Source organism: Micropterus salmoides, unplaced genomic scaffold (assembly GCF_014851395.1).
Source record: "Micropterus salmoides isolate LMB-PRFRI ecotype aquatic unplaced genomic scaffold, ASM1485139v1 Ms_hic_scaffold_1, whole genome shotgun sequence".
Lineage (NCBI taxonomy): Eukaryota > Metazoa > Chordata > Actinopteri > Centrarchiformes > Centrarchidae > Micropterus > Micropterus salmoides.
In genome coordinates this window covers 46,111,298-46,137,168 of record NW_024040040.1, presented here as the reverse complement: position 1 = coordinate 46,137,168, position 25,871 = coordinate 46,111,298, and the positions used below count along the sequence as shown (strand labels likewise).

General features: G+C 40.9%; 3 protein-coding genes across 9 annotated transcripts; 1 reads left to right on the top strand and 2 right to left on the bottom strand.

Annotated features, from left to right (window-relative positions):
• Positions 1-756: 756 nt before the first annotated feature.
• cdk13 (cyclin-dependent kinase 13) lies at positions 757-10,171 on the bottom strand. The gene is made up of 14 exons (XM_038731149.1): positions 8,079-10,171; positions 6,807-7,373; positions 6,535-6,693; positions 6,294-6,433; positions 5,914-6,084; positions 5,612-5,801; positions 5,452-5,508; positions 5,239-5,340; positions 4,716-4,793; positions 4,082-4,198; positions 3,864-3,995; positions 3,561-3,757; positions 2,431-2,931; positions 757-2,280 (listed from the first exon to the last, which is right to left on the bottom strand). The coding sequence occupies exons 1-14, from the start codon at positions 9,224-9,226 to the stop codon at positions 1,580-1,582; spliced, it is 4,260 nt and encodes a 1,419-aa protein (XP_038587077.1). The 5' UTR covers positions 9,227-10,171; the 3' UTR covers positions 757-1,579.
• Positions 10,172-11,052: 881 nt separating this feature from the next.
• Positions 11,053-18,579, bottom strand: ralaa (v-ral simian leukemia viral oncogene homolog Aa (ras related)). Of its 4 annotated transcripts, none has more exons than XM_038731129.1 (5): positions 18,510-18,579; positions 15,205-15,460; positions 14,868-15,076; positions 14,462-14,636; positions 11,053-14,342 (listed from the first exon to the last, which is right to left on the bottom strand). In XM_038731129.1, the coding sequence occupies exons 2-5, from the start codon at positions 15,316-15,318 to the stop codon at positions 14,220-14,222; spliced, it is 621 nt and encodes a 206-aa protein (XP_038587057.1). In that variant the 5' UTR covers positions 15,319-15,460; positions 18,510-18,579; the 3' UTR covers positions 11,053-14,219. The 4 variants fall into 4 exon arrangements, with proteins under 4 accessions (XP_038587057.1, XP_038587040.1, XP_038587048.1 ...); XM_038731112.1 differs by lacking the exon at positions 18,510-18,579 and adding an exon at positions 17,826-18,156; XM_038731120.1 differs by lacking the exon at positions 18,510-18,579 and adding an exon at positions 17,848-18,156.
• zgc:111976 (uncharacterized protein LOC553663 homolog) lies at positions 17,700-24,487 on the top strand. 4 transcript variants are annotated; one of them, XM_038731066.1, is made up of 18 exons: positions 17,706-17,827; positions 18,239-18,288; positions 18,478-18,566; positions 19,579-19,654; positions 19,740-19,794; positions 19,951-20,077; positions 20,166-20,194; positions 20,355-20,426; positions 20,524-20,598; positions 20,908-20,984; positions 21,083-21,184; positions 21,316-21,433; positions 21,546-21,670; positions 22,691-22,812; positions 22,948-23,146; positions 23,267-23,362; positions 23,704-23,806; positions 24,053-24,487. In XM_038731066.1, the coding sequence occupies exons 1-18, from the start codon at positions 17,772-17,774 to the stop codon at positions 24,411-24,413; spliced, it is 1,932 nt and encodes a 643-aa protein (XP_038586994.1). In that variant the 5' UTR covers positions 17,706-17,771; the 3' UTR covers positions 24,414-24,487. The 4 variants fall into 4 exon arrangements, with proteins under 4 accessions (XP_038587007.1, XP_038586994.1, XP_038587002.1 ...); XM_038731074.1 differs by having other exon boundaries at positions 17,725-17,827; positions 21,083-21,145; XM_038731079.1 differs by lacking the exon at positions 20,524-20,598 and having other exon boundaries at positions 17,700-17,827.
• The last annotated feature ends 1,384 nt before the right edge of the window (positions 24,488-25,871 follow it).

Below are 25,871 nucleotides of genomic sequence, written 5' to 3'. Positions count from 1 at the left end.
CATTGGAAAAAACTGATTTTATTTGAGAGGAAAATCTTATTTGATAAAGGTGAAAAGGGCAAGAAGGTCTTTTGACAGCCAGAAACATTCATATCAAAGTTTGCATTAAGAGTGGGCATGCAGGAGGACAGGTTTGTGATCTTTGAGAAACTGTTTTCCATTAAGTTCAAAAGCTTGAGCTAAAGTGCTCGAGGATTGAGTCCACTGGGAGCTGTCAGCTATTGGAACATTTTCTTTCTTCCTGGTAGTCGCACTGCACTGTATCCATGTTCGAGGTTATGTATTAGTTGCCTGAAACGTGACGTGCGCTGCGATCTCCTTTGCTACGTTAGTGCTTCTAAGACTCTTTATCATGGGAGAGGTGGCGGTGTCTTTTTTCATAAAGATAAGGGTTTTCATGCTACAAATACAGCCAAAATGTGTCTATTTGCATTACAGCTAGCAACTTATTCAAGGAGCTTGTCATATTATGGTGTATACGCTCAAAGTGTCAAGATTTAGCAGCAGTGACACCGTGGCTGTTAAGGTCTAATGGTTTTCACTGAGACTTACAAGAGAGCATTTGCTGAACAGTTGCAGCACCGACTGTCAATCTGCATCACAGAAACCATTTTCATCTGTTGCTACGAGTGCACACTGTAGCTGAGTGTGGTGACATGACACTGCCACCCAGTGGTGTGATCATCACAGCATTTCCATTATATGTACTTATGAAGACTTCAGTAATAATCCTTGTAGTAATTAAACAAGACAATACATTTTTGGCATTTCTTTAATAAACATTTGCCAAAGGAGGGGGGAGGGGAACAAAATCATTTTAGTACAAAAAAAGACATTATTTCCTTTTTGAACTTACAGGTTACGTGTGTTTTTGTTTTGCTCATGATTTTACAACACCCCGCAAAAAGGCATGTGGAATTTTACGTGAAAACAGCCACAAAGTCAGATCAGATTTGCTGCAGTCGTCCAAGTGCTCTGCCAGTCTCTCTCTGGAACTAAGTCCTTTTCCTCATAGCTCCCTGTGCTCATACCTAAGCCTTCCATCCCAACAGACTGAACCATCACTGTTTCAACATAATCATGGCCATAAAAAAAATTAAAATAAAAAGGACACTACAATACTGGTCATTCCTAATTGTGCAGATAAAGCACATCATCCATTTCCTTTCATAGCTAAAATAGTTTCCGCCTACTTCAGTCAGTAGTGCAAAACATTAATACTAGTCTGCCCTGGAGCAATTACAGGAAGGCTAAGGTAGAGATTTAAAATTTACCCGGCCTGATAAATGTACACTCAAAAAAAGGTAAAAGTTTAATTTAAAAGACAGCAGAATAGATTACAAAAAAATATGAAAATGGTATGAGCAAGAAAAGCTCCTCCGGTGTTATTCAGCTGTCCTGCTGCAATATACTCCACATTACAGACTGAGGAGGAATACGATGCTGTACACAGATTTAAGTTACTACACACCGAGTGTGCATCTTCACATCCGTGTGGACTGGCCTGAGAGGCTTCAGGCTCAAAAACAAGTAGCCTTTTGTTCATTGTCACGACCTTCCATTTCATATTTCCAGTCTTTCAGAAAGGCAGGCCTCGTCCTCTGATTGTTGCTGTTGAGTTTACATGTGGGACAAAACCTAGGGGTAGTGGTGGAGCCCCGACTTGGGAAGGGGAGCCCCAGGGTTGTCCTGGTGCTGGGATGGGTGGGGGAGGAGGGACACCATCCTTTCTAGCCATGGCGTGGTTGTACAGGTGGATAGCACTGGGGTTAGGCTGTCCCTCCACAGGTAAGAGGCTGTGATTGTACTTAAAACGGTGGTCCTTGTCCCCAGTGAACACCATGCTGCTGGGTCCAGTGGCTCCAGCTCCTGGGGGGAAGGGGTCCGGGTGAGCCGGGGCCAGAGCGCCTGCAGCAGACGAAGAACCAGCAGCCTGACCTGGCCCACTAAACACTTCTCTCAGAGCATGAGGTGGCAGGCCTCCTCCTAACATGTGACCCATGTAGCCCTCCCCGAACCCTGCAGGAGTAAAGGGTGGAGGAGGTGGATGGGTGTAATCCCCACCGTATCCTGGTCCCTCTGCGGTAGGAAGAGGCGGGTAGTCTGGCTCTGGGGGCCTCCCTCCATCACCTCCACCTGCAGACGCAATAGGTGGAGCGTGTCCAGTCTTGGGTTCAGGTGGAGGCTGCCGGTAGTCCAGGTCAGCATGTGGAGGTGGCTCTGGAGGCTCAGGTGGTCTCTGGTCTGGGGGCAGGATGGACACTCCACCTACTTCAGACACTGAAGGAGAGAAATTACATTATATTAGGTATTGGAATAAAGTTTTTTGTTTTAATTATTTTCTTTTTCACTCACAGGACCCGAAGTAGAAAAAGCTTCCAGTCTGTGTTCAGCTGTCTGACTGAAAAGATTAAACAGACCAATTGTTACCTGGAGAGACTGGGCTGGGCTCTGGAGGCTGTTTGACTTCTGGAGGTAGTGGCTGGCCGCCTGGTGCTCCTCCTGCAGGGTTGGTACTCTCCGCCCCTTCTCCACTGTCACTTGGTTCCTGCCTCTGGCCTTGCTGAGCCTGGAGGAGCTGAGCCAGCAGCATTGTCATGGCCGTCTGTGTTGCAGCCGCAGCCTCTCCTTCTGGAATACCAGACTGCGCAGACGCGGGGGGTGAAGGAGGCTTGGGCATCGGAGGCGTACGTGGCACTCCTGCAGGCGCAGCCGGCTGGGGAGGCTTGGCAGGTGTGGCTTGAGGAAGGGGCTCAGCTGGGTCAGAGGGAGCTAGGGCTTTGGAGAGCTGCTGTAACGTTTCCTGATTGACCTTTGTGCTCATGGACTGGACAAACTGGGCCGTGTTGGCTGCACTCTTGGGCTGGCCAAGGAAGTTCAGGAGGACCGCCAGCTGCTCCTGGGTTAACTGGGAGTTTGGACCCTTTGGGTCTGCAAGAGAGAAAACTAACCTGAGCATGTAGATTCATTCTACAACCTTGCGAACACATCTGGGATGAAATTCTAAACTCAAGTTTTTTTTTCCAAGTCCTGTATATCACAATGAGTTGTAATGTTTTTAAAGACCTTTAATTCCAATTAAAATGACGAAAAAATGAAAGAAATGAAAGAAAAAAATTTAGTCAAGTACACCAAAATGATTAATCACTATAACAAAACCAGTCAGAGCTGAATACATGAGCTTGGGTTCAGTGTGTTGTCTTCGCACTATAGGAGGTAGGACCTTCAGAAGACATGTGAAAGACAAATAACTAAGTGAGTAAGTGAATGAAGGAGTTACATTCATGATCAAAGAAGTGTTCTGCATCAAAGACCAATTACTCTGCAAAGCAGCCAAGCCTTCATGACCTCTCAAACTGATTTATAAGTATTAAGAGTATTTTGCATCCATATTTCCGAGAGCAATATACATGGAGTTAACCGTTTATCATGTAAACCAGTTGTTGTTTTGGATGCATTGCACCACGCTCAAATCATACAGGTAAGTGCAATTCAAAGTTCTTTATCATTCACAAACTAATGGTAAGCTAACTGTACAAATACAGACTAATTGAACTCACCAAGCAGCGCAGAAGCAGCCACAGTCTGAGCTTTGATACCTCCAGGAGCAGGGAAGCCCTGGGGAGTGTTACTGCGGCTGTCGTCAAGGCCCAGCTCTTTACGGGGTGCTTTAGGGGCAGCAAGTTCCTCTGGTACCTGCTTCTGACGCCGACGTTTCTTACTCCACAGCTCGTGACAGTCCTGCCACAGTGGAAGACTGGAGAGATGGAAACACGGTGAAAACAACATTAGGAATCTTGTAATCCTGGTAATAAACAAGTCGATGCAACATGAAGAAAAATAAATAAATAAAAAAAACATACTCTGGTGGGGGCATCTTGTCTGGGTCCACATCCTTGAGGAACTCGCTGCCTAACGCTTGTTCAGCTGTACAACGTCTGCTGGGGTCCAAGTTCAACATGTGGTCAAACAGATCCAGGGCAGATGGAGGGATGCTGGGCGAGAAGGGAGGCGGAAGATTTCACTGTAATGCACTGCTAGAGGGCCCAATCCTTAAATATTCAATTAGACATCAACTTACAAAGCAAACTCCTCTCGTAACCGTCTCCTGTACTGTTTCTTTGGTTTCATGGTGTTGAAGAAGGGAAGCTTTATTACATCTGGCCAGACAGCAGGGCAGGGACTGCCACATATTCGGCTAAAAGACAGAAACTAATTTGTTTAAGATGAATGTTGCAATGTGTGGAAATGGACACCCAGATGACTGGCCTGACGCGTATCTTTTAAGTGCATCAAATTTGCCTTCACCACAGCTCATTTTCTCTCCGCCTGCACTACCACCAATGTTGTACCTTGCAAAGTGAATACATAACGTGAGGCGAGTAAATGAGAGAGCAAGTAAAAACGATACAGCTGTGCTTAAAGCAAAATCTGTACAAACTTTAAAGGTTTTCTGCAGCCGAGGCAGCCTGCCCCCACAGAATTAATCGCTGCCTTCAAATTTCCAAAACACATCTTGTGGCTGCGTAGCACCGTAGTCGACTGAGAAGATCAGTGGAAAAGATTAGTACTGCTTTCTCTTCCTGTTTTTAGGTAGCAGGAAACCCCTTGTCAGTTGACTCCTCCGGCTCAAGTGGGTACACCACTTTGTGGGAACCAGTTAAATCTAAAAATTTGAGACATTAACATTTTTGCCTGGTTAAACCAAAACTTACCTGATGAGCTCTAACTGGGCTAGCTCCTGGTTAGCTTGAAAAATTGGTTTCTTTGTGAATAGTTCTCCAAGAATGCATCTGTGAGACAAAGCAAGATGCAATTCATACAAAAAATACTGAGCAGGCAGATAATCATGCAATAGAGCTGCAACGATTAGTTGATTAATTGATTAGTTGTCAACTATCAAATTAATCGACAATTTTTTTTTTTATTCTAACGGGGGAAAAATGACAATTCTCAGATTCCAGCTTCTGAAATGTGAATATTTTCTGGTTTCTTCGCTCCTCTATGACAGTAAACTGAATATATTTGGGTTTTGGACAAAACAGGTCATTTGAGGATGTCATCTTGGACTTTTGGAAACACTAATTGACATTTTTCACCATTTTCTGACATTTTATAGACCAAACAACTAGTCGAATAATCAAGAAAATGATCAACAGATGACAATAATCGTTATTTGCAGCCCCATCATGTAACAAACAGTAAGTTAACTTAATACAATATCAGTCCTGCTCTTACCCGCAGCTCCACACGTCAATGGCCGGCGTGTACCTCTCTTCCCCCAGTAGTAACTCTGGAGGGCGGTACCATAGTGTAATCACTTTATTGGTGTATGGACGACTGAAAATGGGAACAAAAAGTGGTATGTTTGTTCATATCATTACCCACAAGTGAAAATAACTGAAGATTAACAGGTGTAGTGTGTATCTACCAAGAACAGAGGAGGCTTACCTCTCTTCAGAGTTATACAGCCGAGCAAGACCAAAGTCTGCAAGCTTTATTTGACCTCTGATTAGGTGGGGGCAAAGAACAAATTAAATGGAGTCAGACAAACGTGTGTAACTATGTAATAAAGCTTAAAATCATTCTGTTTGAGTGGAAAAATACTCACTTGTTATTGAGCAGAATATTGGAGCACTTGATGTCTCTGTGCAGGAAGTTCTTCTTGTGGCAGTAATCAAGGCCCTCCAGCAACTGTCGCATGAAAGACTTGATGTGGCTCTCGTTGAAATGGACCAGACCAGATTCGAGCAAACCCATCAGGTCGTGGTCCATGTATTCAAATACAAGATAGAATGCACCTGAGGGGAGAGAATAAAGATTCAGTCATAATAAAAAAAAAAGGCTGTGTATCAAACAAATCCATGTGGTGTTGCAGACCGTGGAGCCACTGCGAGTGAAAAGATAATGTACCTTTATCGTTCTTGAAATCTAGAGCATCTTCCTTGTCTGTGACAATCTCCTTCATGTTTATGATGCTTTTGTGGTTGAGTTGTCGCAAAATCTTAATCTCTCTGATGGCTGTGATTGGGAAGCCCTCCTTTTCATTGTCCAGTCGAACTTTCTTCAAAGCCACCATTTCAGCTATGAAGAAAGAACCGCGTTTCACCAGCTGGTCTCACCCTAAACAGATTCTTATCTATGGCCGTGTCAGCTTGCATTTCCAACAGAACTTGACCTGATTATAATAATCACCAACCTTTATTTCACCTCTAAAGAACATTGAAAATAGATCGATGTTTACACGGTTGATGAGGAGTTACGAATGAACGTGTATTTTCCAAAACACTCACCAGTGTCTTTGTCTTTTGCCTTGTACACCTGACCGTAGGTGCCTTCTCCTGTGATTCCGATGATCTCAAACTTGTCCACACAGCGTTTGCCCCAATCTATCTCAGTTTCCTTAATCTCACCGTATCTTGGGCCACAAATTCTGGGTTTGACAAACGACATATTTCAGCAGAAGCAAAGTAAATATACAACAAAGAATAGCTGAAGAAAAGACTGTATACCACTAAATGCACTGTAACATACTTAGGTCTTCGGCGAAGTGTTTGGGACTTTTTGTCTTCAGGCGGGCTGTGTGGGGAAGACATGCCACCAGGAAGCTCAGGAGGCAGAGGCAAATCGGTAAGAAGCTGACGGGCCTTTCTCTCTGACTTTTTCTTCCCTGAGAGCGAGCTGTCCTTCAAGCTGATAGGAGAAAATGCAGGAGATACAGGGAGAGTGAGAGTAAGTCTTGACAATCAAGTATAAAAGAGGTGCATAAAAATTCTAGTTCAACTGGCACAACAACACGTCCATACCTTTCTCCTTTATCCATGTGCTCAAGAACTGCTTGGGGCAATGGTAGGGATGTTAGGGTAGAGATGAGTGGACCAAGGGCTCGTTCCTTGTCTTTGCTCGGTCCAGATGCTGGTGCTTTCCTTTTGTCCCGATGTACAGAGTCATCTTTCCCCCTTCCATCTCTGTCCCTGCTGGTCTGCTGGTCAGTGGTCCTCTTGGACGACCGGTCAGGGGGAGACTGAGGCTGGTTCGATGTGGGAGTTCTGGGACCTTTCTCGGGTTGGGGTGGAGAGGGAGGGCGGCCCTTTCTGGATGAGTGATTGGCCTTCGGGCTGGGCTGGTGAGCAGATGACGAACCCTTGGTTGGAGTAGATGTGTTGCTGGAGTTCTTGGCCTTGGCAGCCGCTTCTGCGGCTTTAGCCTTTTTCTGCTTACTGAGTTCAGCAGCAAGACTGGTTTTGAAGGTGAGGGTGCTTGGTGAGAGACTAGAGGGGCGACTGCGGGAGCGAGAGTGCCGGTGACGGCTGCGAGAACGTGAATGCCTTGAGGATGAATATGGACTTCTGCTACGTGACCTAGCAGATCGCCTGGAAGGAAAATGACATGGTGAACTTTTTATTTTGTTTTGCTATTATAGACTTCAGGCGACAGTTTACTTGCGTGAGATAAAAAAAAAAAATCTATTGTTATCTAAATTTTAAGAACGCTGTGCCATTAATAAAAATGTAGAAATCAAGCTATTACTCACATTCTACAAGTTGCATAACATCACATGCAGGACTTTTGTTCTCGTTCAATAGATAGTCTGGTTAAAGGCTTTTGGAAAGGCATAGGCACGACAGCAAATATTGAAAGAAAGAAAGGGGCTACAATAAACAATGTCACAACCAGGGTCCAAAATTAGCACCAGATAAAACGCTGGTAAAATATGTAAATGGCAGGTAGATTTACTTCATCACCAGCCAAAAAAAACAATGGTAATCTATTGAGTGGCTGGTGGACAAAATGTTAATTATGCACCCAGGTCACAACCTTGTATTTGTTTGGGTTGCATATTTATTTACATCTGTAAAAATCTAAAATTCATGTGAAGAATCAGTGCCCGACAAGTTAAACAGAAAATTGGTAGCGCTAGGTTTCTGTTAATATTTCATCAAGAGGAAAATCGCCTCAAATCTGAAGCAGGGCTTGCTTATTATAAACCATCATAAAAATTTACTCCACAAATACACAGACTACAGCGTACAAATGAAAACATACATCAACCTATTAGCTGCTTTATAAAAACTCACCTGACATCTGGACTTGGGCTCAGGGACTTTCTGTATGGACTTCGTGATCTCCTGCGGTTTCCATAGGGGCTTGAGCCAAACTCTCCTTGTTCATATGGACTGTGTCGGCCATAACTTGGGGACCTGCGCCAGGTCGCTGGGCTCACAGGGGATCGCTTCCTTTTGTTGCCGGAGTATGAACTGGGTGATTTTGGCATACCGTATGACCCATACACATCTACATCCCGGCTGTAATATGTGGAACTGGGAGAGAGTCTTTTGCTCCCATAAGTTGGACTTCTTCTAGATATTAGCTGGTTATAACCACCAGGAGACTGGTAGCTATATGAATATGATGTCCCATAGGGACTTTCTCCTTTCAAACCAGGACTTCTCCTGTAACCCCTGAGGTCTTCACGGTCATCTCTGTAAGATTGTGGAGCATCTCTGTATGCAGATGGAGGCTCTTTATCAGATCTTGTTTTGCTTCTGTGTCCTTTTGAATCCCTTTTATCTGCAGACTGTGAGGACTGGGATGTAGATGTCCTTTTACCATTTCTGTCACTGCTCCTTGTAGCGTCTCTGTGATTTTTAGAGCCACTAAGGCTACTTCCGCTTCTACCTTTTGACGAGTCTCTCTCACGACTCTGGCGGTCCTTTTTCTTGCCTACCTCCTTCTCTTGCTTGCTCCTCTCAGATGGTCCCCTTGTTTGATCGTCCTTGCTAATGCACACTCCCTCCCGGTCTCTCGGGTGACTTCTGTCTGGGGATGCTGGTCCATTATAGTCACCAAAGTCAACATCGCTGAGTCGGTCCACTGACAGCCTGTCAGCATGGGGGTCAAGTTTAGGAGAGGGGCTCCCAGAAAACCGCTCCGACTGGGAGCTCACGTCATCATACTCTACCAGTGTCCGAAGTTCAGCCTCTTTTTCAAAAGTGCTTTTTCGGTTATTGCCAGGCTCTCCTGTTGTACCAGTATGACACAAGTCTCTTTCCTTGCCCTGTCTGCGTTTCTTTCTCCTAGAAACCGATGACCGCCTCTTCTCACGGTGTCTATCTCGCTGAGCAGCACCGCTCCCCGGTTTACTACGCCTGTCCTGCCTGTTAGCATTTCTCTGTGCAGAGGGGCTCCGTCCCCGACCCTCGCGAAGCACCTCCGAATTAGGCATTTATCTACAAAATAAACGCTATAGCCACGTTGAGAATAATCTTTATATTATATACTTTACCTAAGCTATTTTCCTTGTTGTGTTGTGGAACAAAACATTGGGCTAGCTGTGTTAACAGGCTAATTAGCTAACGTTTCAGCAAATGCACAATTAGACAGCCAGCTAGCTGGCTAGCTAAATCACAAGCTTAACATTAGCATTACAAAGCTAGCTCGTTTGCGGTTCTATAAAAAGTGAGTTACACCAGACGGTAATTCATGACACTTGATGCCTGCAGATTCGGTCACACAAAATCCGCAATATGATGTTTAGTTATAGAACCAGTCGGTACTCAACCATTGTTACTCCAGGACGGAGATCTCCCAGATCTGCTAGCTAATGGTAGTCGGTTTAGCCAGTTAGCCTCCAGTAGCTAACTGTGTCCGGCTAGACAGTCGCATTACATTTCACAGTCTAAGCACAGGCCCGAAGCCATTACAATTAAAATCCAGTCCTTCTGAAATGTTGCAGTTCGTGCGGGCGTGTAAATCCATTAACCAGATAGTGTTAAAGTAGAAGTAAAAGAAACCGGTCTCCCTCTCGCAAACTTCTCGCCTTCCATCACACTCCAATGTGCAACAAGGAAGTGAATAGCACACGAGTTGGCTGGATCATAGACATATAGCCGCCGCCGCTAGCCACTGAGCCAGCTAGCCCTCTTTTCTCCTTGCGTGGAGTTCAATGCAACTCAGTCAAGATGCAATAAAACAAAGCTGTTCAAAAACACGTCTGCTTTCACGGATCCTGCCGAGTTGCTGCCGGCTCTTATCACCGCATGACCACAAAGTAGCAAACGTCTTTCCGGGCAAAAGGGCTCCACTAATCTATTAATTTATTTCAAAATATTGTAACTTTGTTCGCAATGTGGCTACTCGCCTGGGCCCACAGAGCTTTCAAACTACAGGCCTTGTGCGTCGGCGTGAACCAATGATACGCGTCTGCGTAATCCTGATAAGTGGTTACGTCACCTCAGAGGGAAACCCCTACCTTCAAAATATAGGCTAACTAAGAAATTGACATGTACTTTGAGTCCCTCAAACTTGTGACAAATAAGAAAAGATTTTCAATAACTAATATATAATGAGTACGATTTACCTAAAGGACACCTTCTGTCACTTCTTTATTTATCCATCTCTGTTTCTACTTTATTTTTTTCTATCATGTTATGTTCATGAACTGGAATGACTGCAAATTGACACTAAATGCTATTTTTTAAAATATTCAACAGTTACAGTTACAACATCATACCGCAACTGCAATATATCCATGTCTATTGCTATGGTGAATCAATACTTTGCTTTGTCCCTGTCCATTAGCAGGACCAAATTTGCAGCACTGAGAATCAGGTTTATTGTGTAAACACAGAGATATGGGCTGTACCAAGCCATCTGTGCTTGCACACACATTATACTGTAACAAGAACAATTTAGTGCCTTAAAGTTAAAAGATATTAGATAATTTACTGTTGGAGAGTATAAATATTGGAATAAAATTCTTGACATTCAGCTTCTGATGATCAAAAGCAGTCGCACTACAAAATAAGTTGTGTGGTCATGCTTCTATGTCATACTAAATCACGATCAGGTGGACTTGATGGCTAATCTGCCATTTAGAAAGGTCAGGGTCTGCAGATGGCGGGATTCAGCATGTTCAGGGATATATGAGCAGCAAAACATGCAAACTCCCAGAGGAAGCTTCCTTTTGCTGATCAATCTGTCTGCTTGGTGTAATAACTTAACTTGAGACATAAATCGTCACACAAAGAATATCTGAATACATTTGGAAAATGTTATTAGTAATATCAACTTTATTTGCCATTTCCAAATAACTCACACAAAAATGAATGTAAGCTTCACCTCTTGCATTCACAAACAGGCTACATTAGTGGTTATGTTCAAAATAAGTAAACATGAAAACAATTAATTGATGGCATACATACAACCATCCAATCAAATATGTAGATATCTATTTTTTTTTCCAAGGGTATTTATATAAAAAGGCAAAACAAGTTATTTCAATATCCAGTAGGACAGTTTGCTCATAGCTTTCACACAAACATCTGTTTTAGTATCGCCCCTTCAATCCTGCTGAAAATATCTGGGCCAAGTCCATCAAATCTACACATGAAGACAAAGTAGTAGAATAATTCTGAATAATGTTTGCTTCTGAAAAAAATAAAATAAACAAAAAAACTAAAACAAGAATTAGACTGTGTTCAGCCAATGTTAGAGTAAGCAAGCACTGTGGTAGTCACTTTTAAGTATAGTAGCTTCTGCAGTCTTTGACCATGAAGAGACACAGCAGTTAATGTAATGGCCATAAGCTAAGGAGGGTATGCAGTAACATACTGTGGTGCTTACACTGTGCATCAGTTTCTGCGCCTGTCACTTTAACTTGTAGGGGTGTTTCAATCATGTACTTGAGGTTAGCCCTTACATATTAACCCAAACGACTTTCCAAACATTCTGATGCCATGGCATCCTAACATTGGGTTCGAGTTTGCCTCACGTCCCACCTCACCCTCCCATCTTTAAACCCACTCTACTGTGTGCTTTTTTTTTTAGTTAACAAGAAATATAGCAGACATTCTTTTGCATTACTGTCTTTTTTTTGTATAATGAACACACCAAACTATATGACAAACAAAGCCTGTAATCGAAGCCAGGGATTCTTTAGTGTTTATTTATTAACTCAGAGGAAAAAGTGAGTCAATGTTAAGTACTTTGAAATATAAAATGCTTCACAAGTTTTAAATGGTGTTGGGCATTCAAGCTTAAATGCTTCAACTGCAATCAGTCTCACTGAAGGTAGTTTAAAGACACAGACAATGTCAGATTTTCTTCCTCTTTGCAAATCACAATCATTTTTGCATAGACTCCAGCGTTGGGGCATCTAAATGTAATTGGTGGGCGGCTGCTGTTTGCAATGCACACACTTAAACTGGATCAGAGTGATATGTGGCAACAACTTCTGGATGGTCTTCAGATTTTTAAACTGACTGAAAATGATACAATAAGTTATTTTAAATAAGTTAAACACATCATCAAAAAAAATAAAGAGTGGCTCAGTCACAAAGGGAAACTAAGATAATGAAGGGGCAGATTTCACAGTGTGTTTTGGTCTATGCAATTTAGCTGTTAATCATGTGTAGCAATTTCATTTTGCCAATTTTCATCTTCATTCATCTGTAAAACAATTACTACATAAGCAAGCTCAAATGAACATATCAGGTATTTCATTAAGATGTAACTACAGCATTATAACACCAGGTAGCCTCACACAGAAATTTAAAAAAAAAAAAAAAAAAAAAAGTTAAACAAAACAGAATGTCAATGACCCTCTAAACTCTGCACATCATTAGCCGCCTAAGATTACAGGCTAACAGGATGCGTATGGGGGACTATTTCACATTCACAATGGACAGAGGCAACAGTGATGCACTGTACACGAATGACTAAATCCCTCCTAAACTTGCATTCCTTTCCCAGGCCCTTCAGGATAAAATTCTTTCCTTCAACTTTTGCCTCCATCAGATCCATAAGGATAGTTGTTTTACACACACAAATATACACTGCAGTGCTTACTTTTGATGCTCACTATAGCAAGTTGTCATTCACTTAGATCACTAAGTGGGCACTTGTTTGTACTAGCTAGCATTTTTCTTTGGTGACTGAGAGCAATTTTTTTGGAGAGGTACTTCTATCAAATCTGCATTCATTTTTAATATTTTATGCCTTTAAATTCATCTATCCATTAATTTATTTTCACATACTTTTAAGTCCATATTAAGAAATACATTTAAGTAAAAAAAAAAAAAAAAAAAAAAACAACCCCACAAGGTTGGTGATTAAAAGTCTGAGCCAGGAAAATTAAGGTTGGGTTAGAGAAACGTTTACGTGGCTGGAAGCAATTTATTTAATCATCTTTAAGATGTGTTCAAGACAGCATGTAAAAGGACGTAGTGTTATGGAATCGCCGTTTATCAGAGCACCAGGGATTCCTTTATCGCAAAAGAAGTAGTGAGGTAAAACTTCTGAAATGTTTGAATTGAAAATATATTAAAAAAAAAAAAAAAAGCGAACAAGAAAAAAAAAAAAAACCCTCCCTCACAGATTCAAGGGCAATGATCAATGTTTGTGCATTTGAGAAGATTGAACAAAATGATACCAAGGGGAAAGAAAATGGAAACATTAGTCATTAGTGCGCTTATCTTACATTGGTTGATATAACAAGAGGAGACAAAAAGAAAGGAAAAAAAAAAGTTTGATTTCACAGATTTAAAAAAAAAAAAAAAAAAAAAAGGATTTAAAGAGAAGTGTTCATAACCATACCACGTAGTAAAATTGAGGTGTAAAACAAACAAATAGGAATGGCATCAAATTTTGGCTCCGACGTGCGCAACAATCTTTCAATTAAAATGCTTCATAGATTCACCAGTGCAATGTACATTTCCTTGGTGGCACTTGATGAATTCTGGGTTGACACTACACTGCTGAGTATGTTAACCTACATTTCCTACCCAAGCTCAACTTACATCCCCCATTTAAACCTGGGCTCCGTCACCTTCATTTTATCTTTTGAACTGCACAGTTGTCTGAATAATATTATACACATCAAACTTTACAATGAAAGGTTTTGTAACCCTTTCAGGGCTTACCCTTTTTGTCAAGCTTAGGCCTAAATTAAAACACCATCCATGTATTACACTCTGTAATGTGGTCAGAGTAAGAGAGAGACAGAGAGAGAGAGTACAGAAATTATTTGGAGTGTCAGCACATAAAAAGTTAGAGCTATAAATGGTGTATGGAGTGCCACCTTACTACTCCCCGACACACGGTCAGATGTCCTGTTAGCCAGGGACAGAAAGTCATGGTCAGGGGTATGGGCACAAAAGAAATGCAAAAGTCTGAGAAATGTATATGTACACAAGCAGCTACCCTGCTCTCTTTTACCACTATAAAATACAGCATCTCTCTCTAATTCTCTTGGCCAAACTTTTACTTTTCTTCTTTCCGTTCTTCTCTTTGCTGTCCTCCATTTTCCTTGCCCGGATCTCTCTCATCAGGTCAAAAAACACCTGTTAAAAACAAGCAAGATAATGAAATTGTAGGGTTCAGGTTCCTCTGTTTGCTCAATATCAATGATTTAAATGTATTTTAGCCAGGGATTCCCATCTTTAGGCATATTCAAACACACCTTGTCAACATTGGCACGGGTTTTGGCTGAAGTCTCCACATAGCACACGCCCCACTGCTCAGCACGTGCCTTCGCCTCGTCAGCGCTGACCTGCCGTCGGTCGTCCAAGTCTGACTTGTTACCAACCAGGAGAAAGGGCACATTTTCATCCTCCTTCACTCGCAGAATCTGCTCTCTGTAAAACAGGAAATGTCAGTCAGCCATGAATTATGTAAATAAACAGACTACTGCTTGCTAGCCTAGAGTGTAATGTGAATGAGGTAAAACCAAACACAGCTCATTTTAATGATGTTGCAAAATGTCAGCATACATGTTTATGCATTTCAGCAGGGGGAAATTACCTAATGGTTACTGTCAATAAGTATTGTAATGGACACAAAACTGTCTCATTAAAATGCTACTGAACCTGAAGTCTACTGTTGCTGCAAATGATTCCAGTTCTGTGATGGAAAACACACAGAGGAAACCCTCGCCACTGCGGAAGTAGTTATCACGAATGGCTGCATAGTCCTCTTGTCCAGCTGTGTCAAGGATGTCAATCTGTACCTCCTCTCCATCCAGCACCACTTTCTTCCTGTAACTGTCTGCTTTAGTGGGCTCATAGTCTTCAACAAACTATGGGGGGGGGGAGTAAAGGTCACGTTAACAACTGCGGTCAAACTGGTCATCCATTAAGGCCAACAAAGAGAATCTATCCAACCACATTTGATTTTTACTTGACTGCTGTGATTTAGGTTGCTCACCTCGTCATACATGAACTGAAGAGTCAGCGCTGATTTCCCCACTCCTCCACTGCCCACCATAATCACTTTGTGAAGAGCTAAAGAGTTCTGCCCTTTTGGCTTAGCAGCTGCCATGGCTCTGTGTACCGAGAGATCCGGGTGTAAAAGGGAGAAAGTTCAACGTGGAGCTGGAGGTGGAGGGATGGACTGTGAAACGAAGACCGTAAAAATCAACCCCGACGATTCCAGCTGCAACAAAAGGGCTGAATGATAATTCCTGGGGAGGAAAAAAAACAAAACAAAAACAGATGAAAAGCTAAGATGTTTCATCATCATTTCCGAGGCTCTACACTCTATCGCACCAGGAGAAACTGCCATTACACTACAAATGACATGCAGAGGATTATTCTCTGTACCTGGTTAAAACTATGGCAGGATAAAATGTGGTTATGACCACTGGTACTAGACTGATGCATTAGAAACTTGCTTTATAATCAGTATTTTTTATTAGCGCACCTCCCTGCAGCTATGTGGCAGCAGAAAGATCAGTTTCTCTTCAGGTAGTTTTAGTTTACATTGTGTTTTCTTTGCAATCACAAAATAGTCATAGAAATTGACTGAATTACTGGAAAATTATAGCCTAGTCATGGCAGCTTTTCCCCCCACACAACATATGGAAATTATCTATTGTCTGATCAGAACAAAAAGAATATTTTGTACTTCTTTATTTGTAATTTATTCCTTTCAGACTTTTGCATGGATGAAATGTGAAGAGGAAATAAGGTCTGCCAGAAAGGTGAACTCGCAGTCAACTTTACAGATCAGCAAAAATGCCAAATCAGGAGCTTCCTTGTGAATGCAATGCTACTGGATGTCAGACAACCACAAATAACCTGTGGGAAAATACTGCTTGTGGCATCCTTTAATGACATTAACCACCGCACATCGTGACAAACATCAGGCAGTTTCCACTTATCCAAGAGGAACCTGTGAAAGCCATCTAGCAATGAAATATAACATTTTAAAAGCTTCTGGGTAACATCTGGCTGTATTTTCCAAACTTTGACAGGACTGGATAAAATCTGACACACATGCCAAAGCGATTTAGTGGTCAGTTTCCCACACTGGACAGTCCAAGAAGACTATGGGAATACCATGATCTCCTGAAGTGTGTTAATGCTCTTTCCTATCACAGGCCCAATATAGACCTCTGGAGAATCAGAGAGAAAACAGATGGGAATGCAGCCAATAGGTCATTTTACAAATTAACAAAAAGGCGTCCATGTACTGAAAGCCAATTTTACGATTGAGTACTGATGCTTTTACCTTAATCATTTAAACCCCCATAGTGAGGAATTATGTCTCTTGAACAGTTTTAGGGAAAGATTATGTTAACCTAGGACTGGGCAATATAGCCAAAAATGTTATCACAATAAAAAACAAATTCTATATCATTCGATTTCAATAATGATGACAATAAATGTCAAATCATTATTTCTTTCAAGTTTAAAAGGCAAATGTTTGCTCCTGAGTGAAAGTTGAAGAAACCAGATGGTTAATTGTGGTTTTAAATTTTTCTTTAGAGTCATAACACTTGCCAAACAATAGATCACTTAAGGTCTCTGGAGGTAGAACATTCAAAACAATTATGATAAATTTTTCCAGCAAATACACATTAGTAAAATTAGGTAAAAATCTGTTTTCAGCTCCTTTACCTCACAAAAAATGAATACCTTAATAGAAACATTAAGTGCTAATGTGTTCGCGATTCAAATTTAAAGCAAACATTTATTAAACAATTGTTATATTGTTATTGAGAATTACATCACGATGTTTATCATTACTGTTTTACTGCCCAGCCCTATGTTTACCCATATATATCCAAATATTACAAGGTAACCATTTCTAAATAAAGTTATGCGATCAAGATACCAGAAAAACTAATAGAAATACAACAACAAGACGAGGTATTAATGTTTCAGTGATGACCTCATAATCAGGTGTGTCATCGATCATACCTGCTCAAAGAATTTGTCAGCAGATTGTGACATTGGCTGCTCAATTACATTAATAACGCTGACACGTCTATAATACAATAAGATGATATATACACTGTTAGCTGAGCAGGAGACAATTTTACCGGATTATTACAACAGCAGACGGTTGAATTCACAAATAACGATACGCAGCACACTAACAATCATGTTTACTTATTAGCAAGTTAGCTGGTGACAAGTCAACTGCAGGTAAACTAGCTAGCAGGTTGATTACAGTGGGCGATGTGGCTAACAAGCTAACTAACCTACCAAGCAAGTTAATGTCACCTGGCCGTTAATTAATATTTGAGAAAGTTCAAGATGAAAGGTATCAGCTCAGATAACGCATAAAAGACAAATCCTTAAAATCGGATACCCAGCAACAGATGTTCCGGTCGATCCTTTCAAACTCAGCAGCTTCCTCGCTAGCCAGCTAAGGGTGGCCACACAGCCAAAAAAAAAGGGGGGGGCTAGCAAGCGATAACAAGCAGCTAATCACAACTAACACTTAGATGATGTAGCGTAAAAAAACAACAACAAAAGAGCCCAAACATGAGCAGCAGAAACATTCACAAGAACGCCGTGCGTGTGAATAACATCACCTACCGGTAAATTGAACAGTATTCACCTTGGTACGGCGTTTGACTGAAGGTTGAATTATGGTGGCAACATGAAAAGACTCAGCTAGCTGCTTGTTAGCTCATGGCTAGCTCCCTAGCTAACTCCAGAGACTTGGCTGGTTGCTGTTAGCAGCAGACTGACTGCACGTCCTGTGGGCTTGGCTCCGTCTGACAACGCCCGCCCGCCTGGGAGAACTAGATAACTCAGCTTTACTTTTTGTTTGAGTGGAACATTCATCTCTCGCTAATAAAAAATATCGCCTACATTTTAGTTATTTGCATCATTTGCTTCGTGTGTTGAAAATAAAATACAGATTAAAGGCAGCGTCTCTTGCCTGTGCCAGATAATTGATTAATTGGCTCACGTTAATCTGTATAAATGTTGGCACGTTTGGTCAGGAAGGAGTCTTGTCAAGTCAGCAAGAGTGAAATAGAGTTTCAGAAGTCAGGTAATGTTGATTTAAAGTTGTTTTTTTTCTATTAAATCTGAACACACAAGTAACTATATATTTGTAAGTTACAAAATGCTTGACTACTGCAAATATATACTTTAAAATCTGAGATACAAGGTAATTACAAATTTAAAGGAAAATCTAAAATGTAAAGTTTTCATATTTTTATCTCTTGTTTGCCTTTAGTGATGAAGGCAAAATCCGTCGCTGACCTGCACCTGAAATTTGCAGAGAAGACATGGAATGAGACCTTTCAGCTTGTCCGAAGATGCATGGGAAGACAAATCTCATTACTCTTTTGACATTCATGAGCAAGTTAATTTTAACTCCCTGCTTAAATACCACAGTACAAATGGTTGAGATATCACACAAAATTCCCATTGGCAGGCGTAAATGGAAGCATGCCCCCCCGATGGCTTATCTAATATGATGATGTGCTGTTAATCAGTAACTGGTGTGGTGGTTAACCGAGAATGAGGTCATCTATCTTGGAACACACACTCTTTGTTGTTGGATCCGCTTACATGGATTCACTACAACACATGGCATAGTATGTGTAGTAAGCTTTTTCAATCAAAACAAAGCTCCTTGTTTTTATATTTAGGCTACCTTATTTTTCTAGCATGTTTCCTACGGTCCAGTTGGACAAGACAATCACTCTCTTCTGGCTTCTGTCATTTGCTTTAGCAATATTTGACCTTTTTTATGCTCTATTATTTTCAAGATGTAGGCTATATCATATGGCTACAGGTTTAGGGGTCCAAACATGCAAAGCTTTATAGATATCGATGTTTATTACACTCAACAACAAGGCTGCTCTTCAGTGTATTCAGCACTGCTATACTTGTATGCTGAGGCTTTGAGGGGGTGCATTTGCTTTATTTAGATTTGTCATGTGTAGATAATACTCCTGGATTCATACAAAGTGGAGCTTGGCAGTGGTCAGTCCTTTGAGTCTGGTAAAGAAACTTGATCACTTGGTGGTCTGAAGTCATGTGTGGTCCAAAGGGATGAGGCAGATGGGGCTAGTCATACAGTTTCCTGCCAGCAGTGATTCTGAAGAGGACTATCAAAAAACAAAGTACTGAGGTCAATACACAATGTATTCTCTCACACATGTGCAGAAATGTCGCAGCCTCCCTGTTTAACACTTCTCTTTGTGCAGTTTGTGTTGCATTGCGGGATGGGCTGGGAGGACTAAAGACTGTTTACACGAGGATGACATTGCCACACAACTGCTCCCATTGTTTAGTTTTTTTTTTCCCCCCTTCCTTTGTCCTCTAATAGGACAAATCCAGAGATGAATCCAAACCTTGTGAGCCGCTGGTTAGATCCCTGGAAAGGCTCCAGGAAGTGTTTAATGGTAAAGGATTGTACTAATGATTCTGTGTATTTTAGTACATGCGTTTCCCTTTACCTGTGAGTAAGCCATTCTCTGTATGTTTCAGTTTCCTCTATGAATACCATGAAGTCTCGTCTGGAAGTAATTGCCAAACGCCAAGGGTATAGAGATTTATCCTCACAGCCCTACCAGATATCCCTATGTTTTGGTCTAATTTTAAAAAAAATGTGTCCAGTTCATCATTACAGACCCTTTTTTTTTATTTCAATATAATGTGGTGGGACACATTTTCTTTAGTCACATTCTGTCCTCCCTAGAATGGGCTTTCACATCACTGAGGCCACATGCTACCTGACAGCTGATCTGTTCTACCTGGAGGTGGTCTTACTGCCGTGTGGCGGGGTGGAGGAGGTAAAAGTGGCCCTGCATGGAGAATCCCCTGTTGTAAGTGGACTACACCTTCTCCCAGTGTGCGCCAATCACATTACTGCCCTTTTACTCTGCGTGGTAATAAAATGAAATTGTCTTGCAGCACAGTGAGTCTCTCCTTCAGCTGCTGAGGTAAGCTTTAGAGCGATGGTAAATTTTAAATGTTGACATTTCCATTGCAGCAGCACTACTATGCCCTAAACTATAGAGATGATGATGACAGTGGTATTCAAATGATTAGATGCTGATTGTACAGGTTTTATTTTTTTTTGTTTGGTTTTTTTGGACACAGGTCAAAACAGTTTGCTGAGTTCTCCGTGAAGTTGGCAGGCCTCTTCGCCCAGTACAACATCCCTGAAGACAAGTACAGACACTTCATACTGTATATTCATTGTTTGTTGTTTAATGTGGGCCTCATCCAGTCATTTAGCTATTTGTGTTTTTTTTGGGGGGGGTTTCAGTGAAATCAAATTAAAATTGTTTGCATCTCTACAATGCCTCGGGAAAGACCTGCAGCAAATATCACATTTGCCAAGGTAAGTGGCATGAAAACAAAATGGCCAAATACTGTTATGATTATGATAAGTTAATTAATTGGATTTGGCAAAAGGAAATATAATATTAAAAAAAAATGGATCAGCAATTTAAGAAAATCACTGAGTTCTGGGATATTGTGATTATATTATACAATATTGTGTGGCATTTTGCACAAATCTTTTGACATTCCTTGAACTAAACGGTAGAGAAAGTAATCTGCAGAATAATTGAGAAAAATTGTTTGTTGCAGCCCTGTTTCAAATTGGAATCATTAGAGGTTTATTTTTAATTTATATTTTTGCTTTCAGGGTTCCAAAAGATGCTGACCCCCAAGTGGATATGATTAACAATGGCAGGATTGGTTGTCTGATAGCTGGAAAAGAAGGTACATAATCTCAAGAGGTGAAAACACAAGTTGTTCATGCATCCTTTTTTTTTTTTTTTTTTCTTCACTTAAGAGAGAAATTTTATTTATCACTCTAGATTGCCCCCTGACTATCCAGTTCTATATCACCCCGACTGATGAACTGAAGACGTCAGATAGACGTAAGATGTCAAAGTTGCCAAACGACTTCAGATTTGTCGGTAAACTTAAAGTAGTTTGCCAGTAGACCTGTTAAATATTTTAAATGCATGCAGCACATTCATATAGGCATGTAAAGTCTGTTAAAGGGCCTTAACTTTTTTTTTTATTTATTATTTTTTTTCCCTGAAAGAAAATATGAGGGAGACAGTCGTCCAGGCAGCCCAGGTGACTGTAGGTGTCAGCGATGTGACTCACAAGCTTCAGATGGCATCTGTGATCCCACAGCCTCCACAGCTGGATGCCCAGGGGTAACATGATTTAATCTCTCACTCAGCAGGATACTTCAATTTTACATCCCACAGTGAATGTGGGATGTCAGCACCTGTGGTGTTAATACAGTGACATTGCATCCTGTGGCAGATATCCTGTGTTCCTGCCGTTGGGTGAGGGGCTGTATGAGACGTCTGCTGCCTGCTTTCTTATGAAACTGCAGCCAGAGATACCAATGACTCTCGCTTTCGTAAACAAGCTCAGCCAAATTACAGGTCAGGCATTTTTCACAAATCTATGAAATGTATGTTTCTGTTTTTTTCCTGGTAATAGCCATGGCCGGGGGCAAAATGTGTTGGGTTGTTTTCGCGTCCCATTCACCTCAGGAACGCCTTGAGGGAATTTCTTCAAATTTGGCACAAACAACCACTTGGACACAAGGATGAGCTGATTAGAATTTGATGGTCAAAGGTCACTGTCCTCTCAATACTTTTTTAATACATACTTTTGGCAATAACTCAAGAACTGATGCAGTAATTATGAGACGAGTTCACACGGATGTTTAATGGGATACAACAAAGCGATACATTTACCCAGATGCTCAAAGGTAAACTTCACTGTCGCATAATGTCATGGAAAAAACCTTTTTCGGGTCATGAAATTACTAAAATAATTCAGGAACATAGGTTGGACACTGAATAGGAGGCACTTTTGACTCAAGGTTATTGCAAACTCAAAAGTTTAGATTGGTGAAAATAGATTATGGTGCTTAGTCATAATTTAAGAATGCATTTGACACATGTTGCTTGGACGACACAATGAGTAAACCGTTACTAGCAGAGCAGGAGTTTTCTCCATCTCGTCCATTCTGCCTTTCACTTACTGCCTAATTCTAAACTTTGAGTGTTATCGTGATCCTGTGAGTAAGTTTCCCCAACAGCTCATAGAGGCTTCACATCTGTAAACACCAGGGGAAAATTGCACCGCATTTTGTGAAACAATATACTCAAGAATCCATCTTTACATAGTATCAAGTACCTGTTAAGCTAAGACATCTATGATAATCCTTCAATCAGTTCAATGTATATTCACTGGACTCATGTATCATTTAGTGATTGCTTTAGCAAAAACACTTTATACCTTTTTTCTTTAATAAGCTTCACTTGTTGGCACAATTCTAGTATTTTATTTTTACATGTGATGTAAAGATTGAAGAAATTCTCTATTTAACCTAAAAACACCCACAAGCATCACCCCATTACTTGCTCTCACATTCTCCCTCTGATGTTTCATAGATGTGACCATACCAGATGTTGACCTGCAGTGGGCACCCTTACCCAAGCTTCTGATGAGACATTTACCGAGTGCTAACAGCCACAGGGAGACATTAAATCAGCAGGATGCTATTTTTACAGTGGTATGTGTGTTTTTTGCTTGTGCACGTGTTAAGCACAATGCAAATGGTAATTCATTTCAAAGATAACTTATGAGGGTTAAATTACATTGGGTGTACTATATGATACGAAAAGGAATGAATACTACTTCTGTCCAGCCTCTTCCTGGTGGTGTGATGCACAGTTATGTTCTCCCTGGAGCAGCATGGGAGGTGCCTGCCCACAGAGCGACTGTCATGGACAGTATTCCCTTCACCCACCCTGCCCATGTCCCAGCCCTGCTGCAGCTGCTTCGACACCAGTGTACCATCAACACCCTGCTGAGGAGCTGTATGACCTCTCAGTGTGCCAGAACAAGTAGGAGTACTTTTACATCACACAATTTGTTGAAATGGACAAAGTCATGAAGCAGGCAGGGGAAAAAAAATCAAGAAATTTCTTTAGTCAGTTATGTGATGTGGTGTTTTCTGCTACCAGGTTCAGTGTGTGACCAGCACTTGGAAGTCCTTCCGGAGTCAGAGACCAGCTTCTCTGTGACCTTCCACCGACCGGACACGGACACCCTCGCTGTTTGTGAGCATTTGCCACAGTGTGTGTGTGTGTATGTATGTATATATATATATATATATATATATATATATATATATATATATATATATATATATATATATATATATATATATATATATATATATATATATATATATATATATATATATATATGAAATTTGAGTCACTAGAGTAAATATCACTGTCTGAAAGCTTCAACATCAGGGGAAGAAACTTCTTAGAATCAACGGCCTTTATGTGATTGGTTTTGGATTATATTTTTTCAGCCCACAGTGTGTGTATATGTTGGCCTACGTTTAAGGTAATGGTAAATAACACAGAATCACTTATTTTTTTTCTCACAGTGGTGGTGAATATATCTGACGCTCATCAGATTACCTGCACTTTGTTTGGAGCAGGAATAGAGGATCACTCTATGGATGAAAACCTTTCCACTATCATGAAGAGGTATGGCTCTGACATTTATCTAGCCCTCCTTTCTTTACAATTTAAGAGGATGCAGGAGGATGATGGGGTCTATGCCTCCCCTCTTAGTAGGATCAACATCTTGCAATATGAGGAAAATCAGATTGATTTTGATATAGCAGCAGTATAAAATGGACATTGAAAGAATATTTGTCTAGAGTGTGGAAACCCTGTCATCTTTGCATTCCTCCACCTTATCTATTATTATATTAAATGTCTGTGTCTCAGGTGCACGTCCATTCCTGTGACCTTGAGGATGTTATACAGCAAGCTAGAGGAGATCACCTCTGCCCCACTTTCTCCCAGCCGCCTGGCCACCTCAAAGGCTGAAAATGACCACTATGCTCCCTTAAGCGGCACTGTGGCAGACCCCAACAGCGCCTTAACCACATTCTCCCAGAGTGCAGCTGTGCCAGAGGACACTTTCAGTGTTCAGCCTAGTTCCGCCTGCTATGCCATGTCGGTTTCCAAATCTGAGCTTCTTCCTGAAATAAATACAAGTCCTCCTGTCAACCTTTACCCATTCAATCCTGTTCCAATGTTTTCACATTGGACGACCAATAATGGCCACCTGTCAGAGCTGATCTGAAACTGTGTGTGCTTTACATGTTTAAGCCTCTTAAAAATGTGTTTAATTAAATAAATGTTTTGGTAAAGCAACTATTTTAGTCGCACCATACTATCAGGGTTGCCATGAGACATGCCACTTGTGACTACTTGTAGTTGGTCATTTTCTGGCTGTCAGCTAGAGATTCTAGATCTGCAGCAGTTTGAGTTGTTCAGTTTGTATGAACACATCCATCTTCTGCCGAAAGCTCAAGTACTTCTTACTATGCATTCCAGTGTGGCAGAGATTGCTGGCTGTAAAGGTTGATTGGTACCATGTGAGCCAATCAAACATTGTTGAAGTGCATGACTCATTCCTGGTGGCTCGTAAGGGTGGGGAAAAGTAGAGATCAACACACCACATTCAAATATGAAATGGCTCTGCTGGATGCATAAATAATTTTGAATAGTCTTTAATTTAACATCAACACGACAAGATGGTACACACCCAACTTCACATGCTCTTGTTTCACAGCAGACTCTCCAATCGCCAGTTACTCTTAGCCAAAGTAAAAACAAAGTGTGTGTATGTATGTATACAAGTAATAGTACAAGTGCTATAAATGAGAGAAATAACTATGTAAAGACCAAAATGTGAAAATACTCCTCCTGTAATATATATATCTTACTGTAATGAGTGTTGCACTTAAAATAACCCCATAATATAAGGTGTATAGTAACTAAGGTTAAACTCCAGTCTAAAATCTCTTATAATAGTGCTTTTCCTGTGTACAAGGACAGCCAATATAGCATAAGAGTTATCTGTACATGTACTATTAGATGTATTTTCCCATGTAATGCAGAGAAAATGTGGCTACATAAAGCTCCATTGTGCAAAATTAGCTGCACATCTAAAGAAAAGTCACCCTTGACCCTTTGTGATTTATAGATTTGAGATAAAACCAATGGTGTTATACAAACCCGTGTCCTCATTAGTATAGAAAAAAAAATACCACGTTATTCTTGGAATATATCTAGGCTGTGCCTTTCAAAAGGGAATTTCAACATGTATCTAGAATATTAAGTCACATGTCAACGGTAGACAACTGGTTTTGTCCAGTGCCTTTACTTCTAGATATCCAATGACCTGTATGACTGCTATTCATAGAAACATTCTGACATGTGTGGTTCTTCTTTCACTAGGTTTATATCCTCAAATATTTAGGAGATTATGTGTCCTCAGTGCCTGATTGGTTGAGTGTGAATCTCTAAAAGTCACACCTGTGATGACATACTTCAATATTTATGAGGTATATAACGGAAAAATAACTTGATGGGTTTGTGACTGCTTCCATTTCATCACTTTAGAGCAGTGGTGGTAGTATTTAAGATCTTTCACTTAAGTAAAAGTAGCAGTGCCCCAGTCAAGTAATATAACTAATAAAAGTCATGCAATATTCTTAATGTAACAACATTACTCCTTATGCAGAATGGCCCATTT